The following is a 16,930-nucleotide window of genomic DNA, read 5'->3' on the forward strand; positions in this document are numbered from 1 at the left end:
AAAATTATATTTAAAAAAATACAAGAGAGTTTGAGAACTTACTACTTTTAGGCGGTCGATTCTTGGTTTTAATATGAACAATATTCAAAATTTCTTCACTTGAGTGAGTCCTAATGGATCAATGGACTGAAGCGTTAGAGTTCCACTAGTTTTTTTGTACACGTCTTGAGTGGGATGGACACAGTAACTAGAAAAGATGTAACATTCATTTTTTAATCAAGCACAAACTTCTTGCCCTATTTTTTCCCCAATTCTCATCTCAGTTCAATCTCTTCAAACCAAACACAGATCATCCAATTCACCTTTTAGACGCGCTTACAATATACGCACACAACCATTGCCCAAAAGGATTTTACGGTGAATATAAAACAACTAAAGTATCAATAAAATAGCAGTTTTCAACAAATTTCTAAGTCCAAAATTTGGGGCTTGCTTAATTGCCACACTAACTTCATCACAGAAGGTGACAGGAATAAATCACAATAAGGTTTTTAAAAACTGAAAAAGAAAAAAAATCAGCAGATTCAATAAGCATTTCACATTAGGCAAATATAATATAAGCCTCCCCTTACAAGAGTGTTGCAAATTTTGCACAATCATCCCAAGCCGAATATCTGTATGTGTCCATAAATTGAAGGAATAAAAATGAAAACTAGAAACTTTATAAAGAAGAGACAAATGAATTGATGAATATGATATATGGATTTCAATACACATTGAACCCATAGTTCCAAAACTAGGGCAAGCCGTAAAAACCCGATATTCACGAACTGTAGTCCTATGTACACAAAACACCTTCTGACGATATACTCAATTAATAATTTCAAACCACAAAATGCTGGGAGCATGAGTGGGGCCTCAGCCACTAAAAAGGCAGTGAACATATGAATATTTCTGTCAGCCATCTAAAAATATTTGTAACCTGAAGAACCAGACTGCTGTGGAGGTGCTGGCGGTAACCGATTAGGAGTACGACGACTGCTTGAGTTTGAACTGGAGTTCACATCACCATTCTCGACTGGTGAACTGTAACGCCGACTTTGACCATCGGATGCCGACCGAGAGTAGCTACCAAAGGAACCACCTGAAGGTCCATTGGCAGCTGCATCAAATGCAGATCTCCAGTCATCACCTGAAGCAGAACTTTTTCTTGGGCTGCTTTCTGCAAATTAGATTAACCCAAAGATTAAACTCAAATTTTGGTTAAATTATAGAAAGCTACTGTGAATATATAGATATCACAATTATCATGACAATTTTACTCCATATGGTGATACCACACTACATGAAAAGGAAAAGAATGATTTGAGCCAAATTAGATCTCTAGACCACTTGCATAAAAGACCGCAATAACTGAAAAAGCCAGTATCAAACTTCTATCTTCACAAAAGATTGATGTAATCTCATAGAAAACACTGAATTAAAAATAAAATATTAAGTCTCGCTTTTTTCCCTTTTTTATTAATGGAGAAAAGGTTTATACACTGAAAAGAAAATATATCCTCACATACCTGCGACACTATCACCATTTGACCAGCTAGAGGCAGCAGACCGGTTATCATGAATGCTAAGTTGGCGTGTTAGTTTAGAAAGAAGTGAGGATTGTTTCTGATATCGTTCCCTTCTACGCTTCACATTCTGGTCCTCCTGAAGCAGCTGTTCAATCCTTGCTGTGCTTTGTGCGCTACCAGGTTTTAAAATAAAACAAAGCATAAATTCTCTTTGCATGAAAGAAATACTAATTTTTTATACATTAAACCATACACATTTTAAGCCCATACGATAAACAAGAAATTATGTAGAATCAGAACAAGTGGGAGAAAAAAAAGGCAGCCAGTCAGGGTACTTAGCTATACAGTCATAAAGTAAATTTCCTATAGAGAAAGAAAACAGAATGAAATGAAAACGACTTCAACCTGACAGAGCTATATAACTGATTTAGCATGTCTTCCTTTGCTTTCTCAACTTGGCACAGAACAACTGCCTGCTCAACCAATCAAATAAGGTATTAAAACATTATAAGAGCCAACTATAAGGATGGAAAATTGCAAAGTTGAATAATAAAGCTAACCTTGGGCACATTAGCAGCCAAACTATTCAAAACTGCTTCGACATAACCACGTACTTCTTGAGACATCCATCGAAGTTCTTCTTCAGGGTCAGCAGGTCTTCTGGCCACTGTATCCTGCACAAAAGCACAAAAATAATCATATCATAAATAATCCTCCTAAATTTTCCAAGTTCCCACTACAGAATTCCAAGTGGAAGAATTAATACAAAACAAAGCAGAAGTACAATATAGCAATTTAATATTGAGGCAAAGAGTGTAAACTCACAAGAGGACCGTCAGAAAGACTATTCTGCATGGAATGACCACCTCCAGTGGATGCACCTATAACTTGTCCTCCTCTAGACTGAATAACTTTGCTTATCTTGTTTATCCATTCACCCTTATCAGCTATACTTTCAGCCTTCAAAACAACGGCACTGTGCGCTGCAAGATAAATGATGCTTGATTCTAAAGTCAGCTGGCATAAAATAAGGGATAGAATTCACTGCCCTACTATTTTATAGAAGGAAGAGTACCTTTCAAAACAGTTTTATATTGAACCTTGCTAGTTAACTTGAAGACTAAACTGGCCACTTTCCCTGAATCTGGTCCATTGGCTTTTTTATCTTTTGAACTTTTCGAGGGAGGTTCCTCCTCATCTGGAACCTCTTCAATATTACATTCCTGCACAGGTATACGCACAGCTGTTGGCAAGAAAATAATAAAGAGTCCAAACCAAGGACTAGCCTTGAATGAAATGGAAGCTACCCTTATAAATACTGTTTTGTAGCAGCCAGAATACAGACTTCGTAATATTCAGAAAATGCAACTTCCCTAGGCTATAACATTCGAATACAAATCCATACCAATCACACTTGCAAGTGTTGTGCAAACAACCCCATATGGATTAAAAGGAAATTACAATTGATCGAGTATAATCACAGAAATAAGGTTAAAAAAAAAAATGCACATAGAAACTGCCACTGTTATGGCCACTGATGACTTTGGACATCAGTATATATAACCATTCTAATATTGAGATGCATCGGTGTATATCCATTCATGGCATAGACCGAGGTTGATCATATTGAGATGCATCCATGATACAAAATCTTTATAACCATTCTAATATTCTGAACTTCCAAAACTGTACACTAAATTTGTGTCATTATTCAATTTTAAGAGAATTTAAATTGAGATGACATGTTTTACAATAAAAAGAAAACCTTACATATCATCCATGCGTGTGTTTGTTTCCCAGTATTGCTATAATTTCCAAAACAGTAGCACTATCATATAAAAATACTTTAAACCAATGTAGCATCGTTCCTGTGGGATATGCAGACTGATTTCAGTCCAAACTCCTATCCCAGGCACATTAAATAAACCTGTGGGGGATGCAGATCTATTTGTGTGCCTGCTACATTATTTTCAAAATCTAATTAACTACTTTAAATTACATAAATCATTAAGAGAAGTAAATATTATTTATTAAAACTTAACTTCGCATAAATCAGGAATGGGAAATAATATAAACATAAAATATATATTACAATATAACTAAATATTTAAAAATTAAATTTTAATTCAATAAATATTTATATTATTTTAAAACTCACTTATTGGTGGAGTTAATTTTTTTCTTATATATAATTTATTGATATTGTATGTACATATTTACTCCATTGTTACACTACATATAGTAATAAACTACACAATCTAAAACTAATCTAGTCCAATATGGCATGTGATGAGCATCCTAGGTCAGACATGGTAAAGAAACACAAAATGATAGAAAGGGCTTCAGCATATTCATAATGGAAAAAATAATCTTACACTAAAATCATAACAGAACAATGGTTAGCATACCTCCAAAGTGATAACACCACGAAAATGTCTTTCCTCCTGTTTCTTGGTGTAACCAAGCTGTGAAAAGAAGGATAGCAGAAATTCATCATTCCAATCAAATGAGTTTTCTACTTGAGAAATAGACTACACATTCAATAATACTGTTAGATTTGGGAAGATACAAGAAATAAAGGTAATGGTCATTTACAACATCTTATAAAATCACTAAGCGTTTAACCAACTTTGTATAGATGTTACACCATTTTGAAGAAAGCTTTAAGATTTGGGTCCAACAGAAATCAAAACATGTTAAATAACCAACCCAAAGAAATTCAAACATAGGTCTTAATAGAAACATATGACAGAAATTAAAATAAGTTTGCCTGAAGAGACGAGGATTAGTGCAAAATCACGACAGAATACAACACAAAATTTCACACTGTTAGAATCAGATAATAATGATAATAAATTAATAATTAAATTTTTTTAATTTTATTAGGATAATATTTGAATATGAAAGATAGGATATTGGTAAAATACATAGAGGTGATTGAATTGAGGAGAGGGAGAAGAAAAATTTATTATTTGGGTACTTTGGAAAGCCGTTGACTGATTTGGAGGCTATGGCCTTAGAGAGGAGCTCAGATCTTTTGTTGTTAGTGTTGTTTTTTTTAATATTAACCAAATTTGTGCTATATTCCTATTAAATTGGTATTAGAGCATTACGATTCTCAGGATGTGAAGACCTAATATCATACACGATGAGAGTCGAAGATGTAAGAAGGTGCATCAACTAACAAAATTGAAAGCTTGAGCAATTGGGGAGAACAAAATTCATTTTTATTGAGAAAGTGAAGAAGAACCGAATAATGACTATAAACGCAAGCCATGGGATGTCCGACTAGTGGATGATGACAGATCAGATGACAACATCATCTTGATCGTGTATGATGAGCAACAAGAGAAGAAATAAACTAATCCGATCAAGATGGTAGACTCCAACAAAAAATTGGCTAGTTCCAACAAATATATTAAGTTGATGATGGATCAGAAAAGAGAATCAACAAAATTTGAAGTTCAACTGGTTGAATACAACGACCAAGATGAGGACTCAACAGGTTCAGGGGTTCATTTTCAATTGTTGGAATCCATTTGTTAAATTGGTGATCTGACTCAATTGGTAATAGAGACAAATTGGGTTATGAACAAAGAAAAAAAGGTGAAACGGAAAGAAGAAGAAAATAGTAAGATAATGGAGATGCACTAGAATAAAGGCAAAATGGGAGAGGTTTTTTCAAATTAGATAAGAAGAAATATAAAGATGAAAAATAAAACATCATCAAAATGAGTGTAAAAAAGAAATAAAAAATTCAATTTTCCCACCTTGAGAACGAGATGGTTTTCAAAAGACGAGTAATGTTAAAATTAGATGATAATAATAATAGTATTATTATTATTATTATTAATTAGGAATATAATATATAATTAAGGTAGTATAGGATAATATTTGAATTTGAAAGATAAGATATATGTAGAATAAATCAAGGTGATTGGATCAAAGAGAGAGAGAAGAAAAATACTATTATTTGGATATTTTGAGCAACTTTTGGCTGATTGAGAGGCTTTAGCCTTTGGGAGGAGTTGACACCTCTTGTTGTCAACATTGTTTACTTTCAATATAAATAAAATTTGTGCTAAGTTCCTATCATGCACACGAGTAAAACCACATAATGCATCTCTAAATGTAAGTTTGGATGTTGTAATAATCCTGTAGCAGTATGTTACTAACAAACCTTTCCAGTCTTCTCATTCAACACAAACCATCGCTTGCTCCATCCATTAGTTTTTGCACTTTTCTTCAATAAAAAACCTGAAAATTAAAGGGCTCATAAACTTCTACACGAAAAAAATAAAAAGTAAAGGTCTCCTTAACCATCTAATTTCAAGCAAAGAAGTGATTATCAGCCTTTGCCACTAGAAAATTGGAGCAGAAAAAACGATATTATAGTACACGCAAGGTTTTTAAAAACATATAAAAATCTTAATACCAAGATATTACCATACATTAAAAGACTTATAAACTTCTACACAAAGAAAAAAATGAAAAGGTTTGCATCCCATAAGCGATCACTTTTTGCAAAAAGGTTTAATGTCAACATCGCCAGATATAAAATGCAGGCAGTTTTCACACAAACCTGCTGTTATTTCTCCTTCCGGACCGGCAGTTTTTAAAGCAGAAGACTCATTTGCTTCTTTTTCTGATTGACCAGATTTCTCCTTCATTGATTTCAAATTTCCACCACTTTGTTGACCACCAGTTTGAGGACTAGTTGCCTAAAAGGAAATTTACAGATGAATAGTAAGCAAGATTGACACTGCAACAAGACCAGGAATAAACATCTAGACAATGTGTCCATCTTTCTAAAGTGAGACTGGTTTACATCACACAAAGGACCTCCTACCCTGTTCAGGATTGCTTGCTCTGCCTCATGTCCTTTCTTAGAAGATCGGTTCTTCATCTCATCCTCTCGACGCTGTCTTTCCATCCTTACAAAAACAAAGATACTTTAAATAAGCTTCAGTGAGGTAAAAGTTCTCTGCAGGGATACAATACTGTTGAGAATCATTAAAACCACAAGCTTAAGTTGATAGGAATTGGCCAAATATAGTCATTATCCACTAAAAGACCTCCTTTCATCACATAGATCAAAACAACCAAAAAAACCATTTGGATCAAACAAAAGCCCAACTCCTGGCCAACCTAGCTTTTGATGCCACAGTGAGGAAATTACAACCAAAAATTTTAAACTAATATGAAAGAATCTAAACAAGAGCACCTTGGCAAAAACCCACAATGATTATTACATACAATATACCAGCCAAACATGTTTTAAGAATACCTCCTCTGCACCAAACGGATAAAGTGTTGGGGGGGAACAAAAGCTCGCTCCATGTCAACCAGCGCAACTACCATCTTTTTGGCTACATTTTTAAACTCTTCTAGTGCAGCACTTGCAATGGCCACAACCTTGTGAAAGGTCAAAATTATTCAACTATTATGAGAAGGAAAAGAAGATTTCAACCATGCAGAGTTCAATTCATGCAGAGACACAGATCATACAACATGACAATGGATAGCGATACCTCTCTCTTGAAGGGAGGGTATCTTCCAAGGCCTGGAGTAGCATTTGCAGAAGCAGATACTATATCAACCAAGACACGGTGTACCTATTTTTGATGAGTAATAGAAGTAAGAACAAGTTATGATTTTCACAATCATCCAATTAGAAAATAGCATAAAAGGTAGTACGAGTACATATAAAATTAGAAAATAGCATAAAAGGACAAACCCGTAAGCATGGGAATTTAAAATAACAATGTAAAAGAGAAGGTAACATGTAAAACATTAAAGATAATACCACCTGACTGTCCATTATAAGCATCCAACAAGTAGCATGCAACTTATGATAGAGACCTCAGAGATTTCATCAACAGGTCAGAAGATAAGAAGTTGAATTATGGTAAAAGCAAGAACTTCTGTTAGGATTGGGACACTTGTCCTCAATCCATAGAGTTGTTTTATTATAAATAGGGTGTAGGTTTCAAAAGGAGTGGAGAGGAGAAAAAATATTAGAGTTTTGTTATTTGGGCAGCCAATCTTGGCTGATTGTGGAAGGTCTCTGGCATTTCGAATGGCTGGAAAACGAGAGGCCCCAGACTCCTCGAATTGTCCGGAATGGGAGTTCCCGAACTCCTCGAAATGTTCGATTTATCTTTAATCTTTTAATTAATGAAATAGTTTTAGTTTATTACATTTTTATATTTTAATTTTCTGTTTTAGTTAAATAAGAGTTGGGTTCCTAACAACTTCCAACACCTTAATATGGAAGAGTGTAACAAGTGTGGGAGCATTTAAATGCACTTAGAAGGACATGGTTCCAATACCTCTTCAACACAAAGACGAGATGGTTCTTTTGCAAGCTCCAGTACACCTTTTATCAAAGATCTCAAGCCTTTTTCAGGAGATATGAGATATGGTTGATAACCATCCGCTTCTAACACAATCTGGTAGAAAATGAACATTCAAAAGTGAATAACTGGTAAATCTTGAAACAATTACTACCATAACACGAGTGAATTGTATAAGAAACAGCAACATACCCTCTTGACATTATTAATGTCAAAATGCCTGTCCAATGGAAGCTGCTTGATCCTGTTAGGAAAAGTCCCCTCAAAACTTGCAACAATTTTCCAACCAGAACCCTGGAACCAAAAATTGCCATTACAGCTGATACTTTTGATATAGGAATCTCACACATTGATCCTGAGATATTTTCAATTATACATGCTCTGGAACATGTAAGATAATGAAAAGAAAGAGGCACACAATTACAAGCATTGATGTCCCATTTACACCCATTTTTGAAACAAAGCTCTAAATCAGATAAAATACTTCCTAATACACTAGGTACACTCATCAACTAACAAGGCATTTCAGGGGAAAGCCAATGCTTCAATGAACAATGTACTGTCTGTAAAAACAGCTGTAATTTTCATTTTAACATTTTGATATAAACAAAATGGCATTTGGTTAGCAAAAGAAATAAGAAAACTAACATATAAATGAAATAGCTGTCCATGAGGACCAAAGGAAAAAATTTGTAACTCACCCAAATATCAGTGTATCAAAACTGAAAGATCAATAAAGTAAAGGAACAAAAAACTTAAACACCTTCTCCCGGGAACAGAGAATAATTTGTTTGAAAAATCATTTTTATACCATCACCCTAATCCTGCCAGCTTCAGAGCCAGTAGGAAGGAAGAGCTTTGAACTCTTAGTATTCATTAAAATCCTTCCCAAAAAACATAAATGAGCAAGTAAATTTACTGAAACAAAGAAACCATTTGACAATACTTTCCTCATATCATGTCATTTTTTCCTTGAATTCTTTATTTATATTACTTGAAAAATTAGTAAAATATGAGATAAGCATGGACTGAACAACTATTTGAAATAAATACACACACAAGAAAATTCTAAGGAACACATAAAATGCTTGGAAGGTTTTAGAAACAGATATAACTCACCTCACCAGTTGTAATGTGTTGAAGAAACTTATCTTCAAATTCACGGCAAAGTTCCAAGGCTACAGCTCTTGTGCCCTCAGCACTTTGGACCATCTGCTCACCAAGCCGCGCTAATTCATCCTGAACTATTTGTGACTTCCCTTGTAATCTGCATAGAAGGTACAAAGGCGTTAAAAACTAGGGTAACTAAAGATAAACATTTGGCAGAAGGAACATAGATATGCATCCAGTCTTAAGCTAAGTAATAATTATACATTTTACAACATCATGCCTAATTGTGAATGGTCATTGAACTGCAACAATTAACTTCAAAGCATTCTACAATATAAAGAACCATGCAAACAGCAACTGGATATAAAAATGTTATAGTCTGCCAAGACAGGCAAAAGTCTAATGATTCAGCAGGACTTAAAGCTAAACTTCACTCAAGAGATTCAACCGGCAAAAATAATTTAAAGAAATGCCATTTGCTAAATTATTATGATTGCAATGCAAAATTCTAAAATTTCAGCAAGAATAAGAAGATGCAAGAAATCATTTACATAAAGACAAAAGGCAACATATATTTTGTGTCACAGAAAAAATAAACAAGGGAAAGTGCTATCAAAGATAAGAGTAATGTTATATGCACAGAATTTGTACACAGAAAAATTACACAAACTGACATGACAGTTATTTAATGGTGATGATGTGGCAGTATTGACATGTAGCAGATGAAAAGGCATTGCCACATCACTACCACATCAGTCTAATTTTTCTATGCACAAATTCTGTAGACATAGTATTACTGTACAGATAAACTAAAAAATCAAAGAAACTCAACTACCCATGCAGCAAGTGGTAAAATAATTACCCAGAGAGGAGATTTGGAACCCGGATTTTCATACGCTTGCGAATCTGCTGTGCCAGAGCATCTACCAAAGCTATTCTGCCCAATTGACTCTGAGGGGCTCCAGTCAATATGGATTTGAGACTCTCACTCTCTGCCTTCCATGCAGTTTCTAAGGAGCTCTCAGATCCAGACTGTGCAGAAGCAATCGATACTGATTGACCAATTAATGCAACCCATTGGATATCAGCTGTTTTTGGTGGACCTTGGTTCAAAAGGAGAGCCTGAACAGCAGCAAGAGCTTTCGGCTCCGCAGAAGCTTGATCTATTTTACTTATTACACCAATGGTCCTGGTTCCTGCCATTAACATAACAAGCTCTCAATTTACTTAGTAAATAATAAAGAACCAACGTTAAACCAGAGGACAAAGAGATGGAAAACAGGAAGGGTAATCAATGTGAATACAGTTTCAAAGAGTACTGCCTGACATGCACTAGCACATAGAAGTTCATGAAATTAAAACTAGGACATCTGAGATTAAAAAAAAAAAAAAAATCAACATTTACCCTAAAGAACCTTTTAAAATGATGATAAAGGTTACATCCATTTACCTTCTCCATCATACTCCTTGGCAACTTTGAGAGCTCGAGATGAAGAAATTTCAGGTGCTTGGGCAGCAGGAATAATAACTAATAAAATTGCATCATTCCGTTCAGCATAGTCACTAACCTACGCAAGCAACATCACAGAAAAAAAAAAGCATTAGTCATTATTATTTATTCACCATACTAAATTAAAGCAAACATACAACAAATGTTTCCTTGATTGAGATGCATGAAGAGCGCCTATCAAAACAATGATAACTACTGGGCCAGATAATTCATCATGCATATCAGGTCAAAAACCATTACCATACACTCACCATTGACTCATCCATAATCCGTTGATCCAGTCCAGGTAAGTCAATTAACTTCAATGGAGGTGCTGCAAAAGTCAAATTAGACAAAAAAATGCGACATCGTAACTAAAAATGTAATAAGGGATTAATCTACTAATATTCAGAAAACCACTGCATAGTTTGAATCACAAAACCATAAATCACAACAAAACAGAAAAATAGGGCCTAATCGGAGTTAAAAGCCTGCAAACTCTAAACAGCAGATCACACAAGCTTTAAGCAGAATGCAATCCAAAATTTTCTTAAAATCTGAACCAGCCTACAAATCAACAATTCAGATAACAAAATTTACAAATGAATAGTACATACATTACTATAACAGGTCATCCCTAGCATAGATGCTAGAAACGATCTATACATAAACATAAATGAATAATCATCAAACAACCAGAACATTTATATGAAGTAGCATAAAATAAATCAGAAGTCATTTAAAAGTCCATACCAACAATCAACTCAAAAAAAAAAAAATAAATTCAAGAGAAGATAATACAGAAATTTCCCAATTAATCTAGTTTGGTCGCCCACAAGAAAATTCTAGAAGATGGTTTTACCTCCTAGCAGTAAACTAAATGACCTATCATTAAATTTACAGATCTCATACTTATTGCAACTGTCAAGATGGTTAGGGGGGCTTCAATCACTAAATTTCCATTTGCATTCAAAAGATTGTTATCCTACCAAGCAACGACAAATGTCTATTTATCATTACCTTTTAATTTATATGTTCATTACTGCTTCCAGATCATTTATAAGTTTTAAAAAGATATTGAGACTAACCATTCACAATACCAACACAAAAATAATTATGTCAAATATTCATTTAGATATTTTAAGGCCTTACCCAAGCAAAAACATTTGAAACAAAGATCACAGCTTACACAGGATAGGAGACTATAAATACCAACCTGTACTTGTGCGTAGCTTCAAATATATTTCATCCCGACTCTTGCCTGAGGCACTCTTACTAAGCCTATCTTGTAAAGAATGTCGTAAAGCACCTGCAAAACAACAATTGGTATATACAGTATAAAAAGTGCCTAAAATAAACCTGCACAAGTATTCCCCTAGAATTTCTAAGTTCTAACAAAATCACTAACTTCTTATTTAAGTTCATTTGCCTTAGGGATCAACTACACAAGTGAAATTTTGGCCTCATGCATTTAAAAATGCTTATTTCTTAAAACTAAAATATTCAAAAGGAACCTTTACATAACATTTAACATGTCAACTTTCTTCATTATGCCAAGTGGTGACAAAATACAGTTAACACCACAGAAAAGGCTAGTTGCACTTAAAAAACCATAGAAAGCAGGAGACGTTCCAAAAAAGCTCAGAGCAGATGTCTGATACTAACTCAAAAACCATACAAACCCAAAATGAACTTTATGAAAATTATATAAACATATAGGCTAACTAGGAAGGCCTGTCAAGTGGAGATACTAACTTGCAGAAACCTGTTGTGACTTATTGTCAATTTGTAAAATAATTGATTTGCTGCTCAAAGAACTATCCCTCTGTAAATCAATGCTTATTGGAGCTCGAGTAGCACCATTTTCGCCGGTTGGCTGGACAGAGAAAACAGAATTAAAGACAATGCTTCCAAATTTCATAACCCCCAAAAAGAACAAAGGTGCAAAACCTGAGCATTTCAACTTACCAGAACTGGATGCCCAATCAAACTGTTCAAAATGGCCGATTTACCAGCACCCTACCCAATATAATAAAAAAAACAGAAGTCAGAGAAAAAATAAAGTCAAAGCATAACTCCAACAATATAATGCAATAAACACAAGGTAAATATCCAGATTTCACAATCCTCTTCAATCACTAATTGCGACAACACCACACAGGGCGTAAGGTAGGCAGACTTAACATAACCCCCAAACCTCTCACAATTAAAATGAAACTCCAAAATCACTTGATCCAATCCAGATTTTATAATTTATGTAGCTTCACAAACCTTCAGCCAATAATTCCATGCAAGCCCCATTTTATAATTTCAAAATACAATATTAAGCTTACTAAATTACCAGTAACGTCACCCCCTCGCTAGCTCAACAAAAGCCCTGAACTTTACACAATCAAACTAAAAAAAATACCTCACTCGATCTCAGTAACGCTGCCGGCCCTCCCTATTCATTTTCTGGAAAGGCAATATAACCTTAACAAGTGTCTCAAAGGTGCCGGTCGCGTTAGCTGCCTTGTAACTGAACATAACCCTCAACTTCACAAAATAAAGTTCAAACGCAAATCTCACTCGACAACAGTACCGTTACTGGCCCTACCTATTCATTTTCTAGAACTTTCACCGAGGTTCCAGTAACGTTACCGCCGTGTAAATCAGCCTAAACCCTCAAACTTCACGGAATCAAATTCGAAATCAAACCTCACTTCATCGAGATACAATAAAAACAACTTAACCAAAGATCTGTGAATTATCGACCAAACAACTAAAAATCTTCAACTTACAACATTCCCAAGCGTCACAACGTTGAGAAAAGTCGAAGTACGGCGAGAGTTCGAGCTTGGACTCTCGTCAACGTCTTCATCAGCAAGTAGCGCCGCCGCTTGACGCATCGACTCGGCAAGCTGAGCCAACTCCTCGATCGCCTCCATCGAATCTAATAGTTAACAGTAACGCTTAAAGAGATCGTGATGGATCAAAACAGAAACGGCGAGATCTGGAGGCGAGGATTGAGTAAGAAAAAGATCGATAGAGTAAAACGACGTCGGAGAAGGAACAACGCTCGCACGAAGAAAGGATGCTCTTTCGTTCTCTCTGTCTAGATTTATTTTTTGTGCTTTCTCTTTCTCTCACTAGAAGGTTTGATTTTGAAACGAAAAAGCTCTCCCCCTTAGCTTAGTATTTGTTCAGTCTTGATGTTTTGAATCTTGTTTTACCTTGCTCGCTTCTTTTTGAATTTTCATTTTTTTAATTTTTCAATATTATATAAATGCTTTTAGGCGAATAAAATAGATAGTTTCAAATTTAGTAAAATTTTAAAGTGCCCCAACAATTCCGTTAAATAACAAAGTTTCTCTGATTTTATAGATGAGTTCGAATGAATCATTCTTCCATTAGCAAGCTTAAGTTCAAACCAAAATTTTTTCATCTTGGTTATGGTTAGCTTGAATTGACCTTTTTTAATGATATCAAGGTCAGTTTGAGTTAAATACTATTTAAGGTGATTGCATTAGATTACACCCATAATTATACATATGTAAAAGCAGTTTAATGATAATCTTAAATTTAATTATAAAAAAATAATATTATAAGATTACTTACCTAATTGGATGTTATAATTTTAATGAAATAGAATATGAAAAATCTTATAGGGTGTTAAGAGTTATTTGTCTCTTTTCCTAATTTGAAGATCTTTTTATATGTATGTATTATATTATGAACAGGTATATAATTGTATGATTAATTGTTGTGTTGCGTGCAATTCATATAATTAATCAATTTATTTTGTGAATTTAACTAATAAAATGTTTAATTGTACAACTAAATATGATAAAACACCATGTAACTTTGCAAATTTCATCTAAAAATTTTAGTGGTAATCACTCACTCTAAAAGGAATTGCATTAGTGAAAAGGAAAAAGAGAATAAAAGCTTTTCTAATTTTAAAAATTAATATATATATATATATTTAAAAGAATATGGAAACAAGTGAAAAAAAAGGTGTTAGATGATTATTATAAAAAATAAAATTTTTGTAATTAATTTCTAATAAACTTTTTATTAACGTAAGAAATTATAAATTAGATATAATAAAAATTTTAAAAAAAAAAAAAAACTAAAATCTTATATTGATTAGAGCCTAGGAAATTTCCCCCTAACTCCAATAACACATTTGTATTATAATTATAGCGATTTGTATGAATCAATCAATGCATACAAAATCTATAAATAAAATACAACAGTAATCCAAATTTTTATCCTTTCAAAGAGGCCTCTGAGGGAATGTTAACTCTCAAGTGGCACTATCATTTCTAAAATGTAACAAAAACCTCCTTCATTGGGAGATTTTTGTATTAAAAAAGCTTTTTAATATTTATTTCTAGAGGTTTTTTAATTTTTTAGAGGATTTTTAATATTTTCAGAAAAAAAAATATTATTATAATTTAAATGGTTAATGGGTTTGAAGACAAATTATTTTATATACAAATGATAAATACTTATTAATACAAATAAATTGATATGTCCTCACATTATTTGATAATTACTTTGTATATTATACATTTGATTTAAAATAATTTGCTTAAATCAATTAACATTTACCTATTTATTAATAAATTGTTATTATTAAAAATTAACCTGCTGAAGTTAAAAAGAAAATACATGAAATTTACCCTTCAATTTTATCAATGATAAGGTTGACCAAATTATTAACTTTCGGCAAAAATAAAAATGTTTCCAAATGGCCACGTCAACACCACCACTAAATTCAAATTATCAGTGCCACACGCACGCACTATGCCCGTAAAGTGGCCCAGTTTGTACCATTTTCGTGGAGCCTTTCGGTTAAATAACAAAAGAGCAAATTATTTGTTTCAGAAATAGGGGTAGATTCGGGCAAGGGCAAACTCAATCCTCTCTTAGTTCGAATTTAATTTTAACATAAAATAATTTGAATGGAATTCAATTCGAGTTTCTCAAGCCAAAATTAAATCTTGTTTAAGTTTGATTCAGATAAAAAATGATTCAATTCGGTTCGATTCTAATTTGACTCGATTTCTTAGCTCAAATTAATTGTTCGAATTGATAGCTCAGTTTGGCTTCAATTAATGGTTCAAAATGATAATTCGGATTCGTGACTCGAGTTAGTAGTTTATTAAAAAAACGACATCGTTTTATCTAAATAATATTCAAAATTTCTTATTCGAGCCACGAATTCGCGCTAAACCAAATCATGTTTTCAAACTATCAATTCGAACTATTGAATTTGAGCTGATTTGAACTATGATTTCAAACCGAATAGAGTAATAAATTTGAACTACTTATTTGCACTATGATTCAAACTGGATTTGAGTTTGGCTCAAATTAAAAAATGAGTCAAATCTTTCGATTAGAGTTCAATTCAAATTTTAATTAAATGAATTTGAGTCGAGTTAAATTGAGTCAAAGAGGTGGTTCGAATCATATCCAGACCTATTCAGGAAATTAATTTCTGCCTCTTGAATTCTTAAAAATATGAATTTAATTTAAAATCTAGCTTTTTTTTATATATAGAAAAAGATATTACATCAAATAGATAAGCAATTTTAGTATCCCAAAATTATCATTGACAAATATGTGGGTTGGAACGAGCCCTAAATTGAACCTGCTTAGGTACGTTTTCAATTAAATTGTGGCCAAGGACTTATTCCCACCAAAGTTTATTCTTTTAGAAAAATTAGGTGAAGAAAATAGATGTAAAACAAACATATATGTCAAAAGAGAAAAACATTAAAGCATGTATTTGTAAAAAGGAGAAAGGATAAGAATTTTACCTACTTATTTACCTCCTATATGGATATAAAATGATGGAATAAGTCTTTCACTTGCAAAACTTCCGAAGAAAGTCCATCACCAAGTCAAAAAACCACCTTTGTTGTGAGGTAGAGAAAGGGGAGAGAGCTTTGCAACTTTAGTTTAAAATGGACTAACTCTTAACTTGAATGAACTAACTTTATTCTTTTATAACGATGGTTAGTTGTAGCTTTCTAAAATTCTATTTTTGGCCCACCAAAATCTTAATTTAAAGAATTGTCATACACATATGTATCTAATATATATTTTAGCCACATTAATTCTATCTCACTAACACCTTAACTTTTAAAATGTTATTTTTACACCCATATAACATTTTATATGATTTCCATTATCTTCAAAAGGTGCTAGCCAACCCAAAATAACTAATTCTTCCTCTCGAAAGCTTGGTTTATTGGTGTGACCCTTTAGATTCATCGTGGTGTAGCCGTGAATCTTTTTTCAGATAATCTAAAAGTGCATCCAGAAGCTCAATGACTATGGTAAATACCTAACAATATGTCATTGCCCCTAAATCACGATGAAGAAACACTCTATCGAACTTAATATCTTCAACCGTACGTTCTATGTAGGTAATATCCTTTCGTTGTCCAATCTAGATCGATTTTAAACTCATA

The 16,930-nt window shown here is 33.3% G+C and overlaps 1 protein-coding gene across 1 annotated transcript; it reads right to left on the reverse strand.

The window, feature by feature from the left end:
• Positions 1–523: 523 nt before the first annotated feature.
• On the reverse strand, positions 524–13,685 carry LOC123229329 (dynamin-2A-like). The gene is made up of 22 exons (XM_044655079.1): positions 13,247–13,685; positions 12,435–12,485; positions 12,222–12,342; positions 11,683–11,775; positions 10,739–10,800; positions 10,428–10,545; positions 9,840–10,173; positions 8,987–9,134; positions 8,060–8,161; positions 7,844–7,963; positions 7,043–7,126; positions 6,799–6,926; positions 6,361–6,445; positions 6,094–6,232; positions 5,692–5,768; positions 3,920–3,976; positions 2,587–2,734; positions 2,337–2,494; positions 2,072–2,185; positions 1,917–1,984; positions 1,512–1,684; positions 524–1,162 (listed from the first exon to the last, which is right to left on the reverse strand). The coding sequence occupies exons 1-22, from the start codon at positions 13,391–13,393 to the stop codon at positions 906–908; spliced, it is 2,784 nt and encodes a 927-aa protein (XP_044511014.1). The 5' UTR covers positions 13,394–13,685; the 3' UTR covers positions 524–905.
• Positions 13,686–16,930: the final 3,245 nt, after the last annotated feature.

The sequence above is a fragment of the Mangifera indica genome, chromosome 11 (assembly GCF_011075055.1).
Source record: "Mangifera indica cultivar Alphonso chromosome 11, CATAS_Mindica_2.1, whole genome shotgun sequence".
NCBI classification, from domain to species: Eukaryota; Viridiplantae; Streptophyta; class Magnoliopsida; order Sapindales; family Anacardiaceae; genus Mangifera; species Mangifera indica.

Excerpts from the sequence above, each read along its gene's own strand:
- LOC123229329 (XM_044655079.1), bottom strand. The coding sequence starts at position 13,393 with ATGGAGGCGATCGAGGAGTTGGCTCAGCTTGCCGAGTCGATGCGTCAA. Across the intron at positions 12,486-13,246 it reads TTGTGACGCTTGGGAATGTT|GGTGCTGGTAAATCGGCCAT; the intron begins GTAAGTTGAAGA and ends TATATTGGGTAG. Across the intron at positions 2,495-2,586 it reads ATATAAAACTGTTTTGAAAG|CGCACAGTGCCGTTGTTTTG; the intron begins GTACTCTTCCTT and ends TTTATCTTGCAG.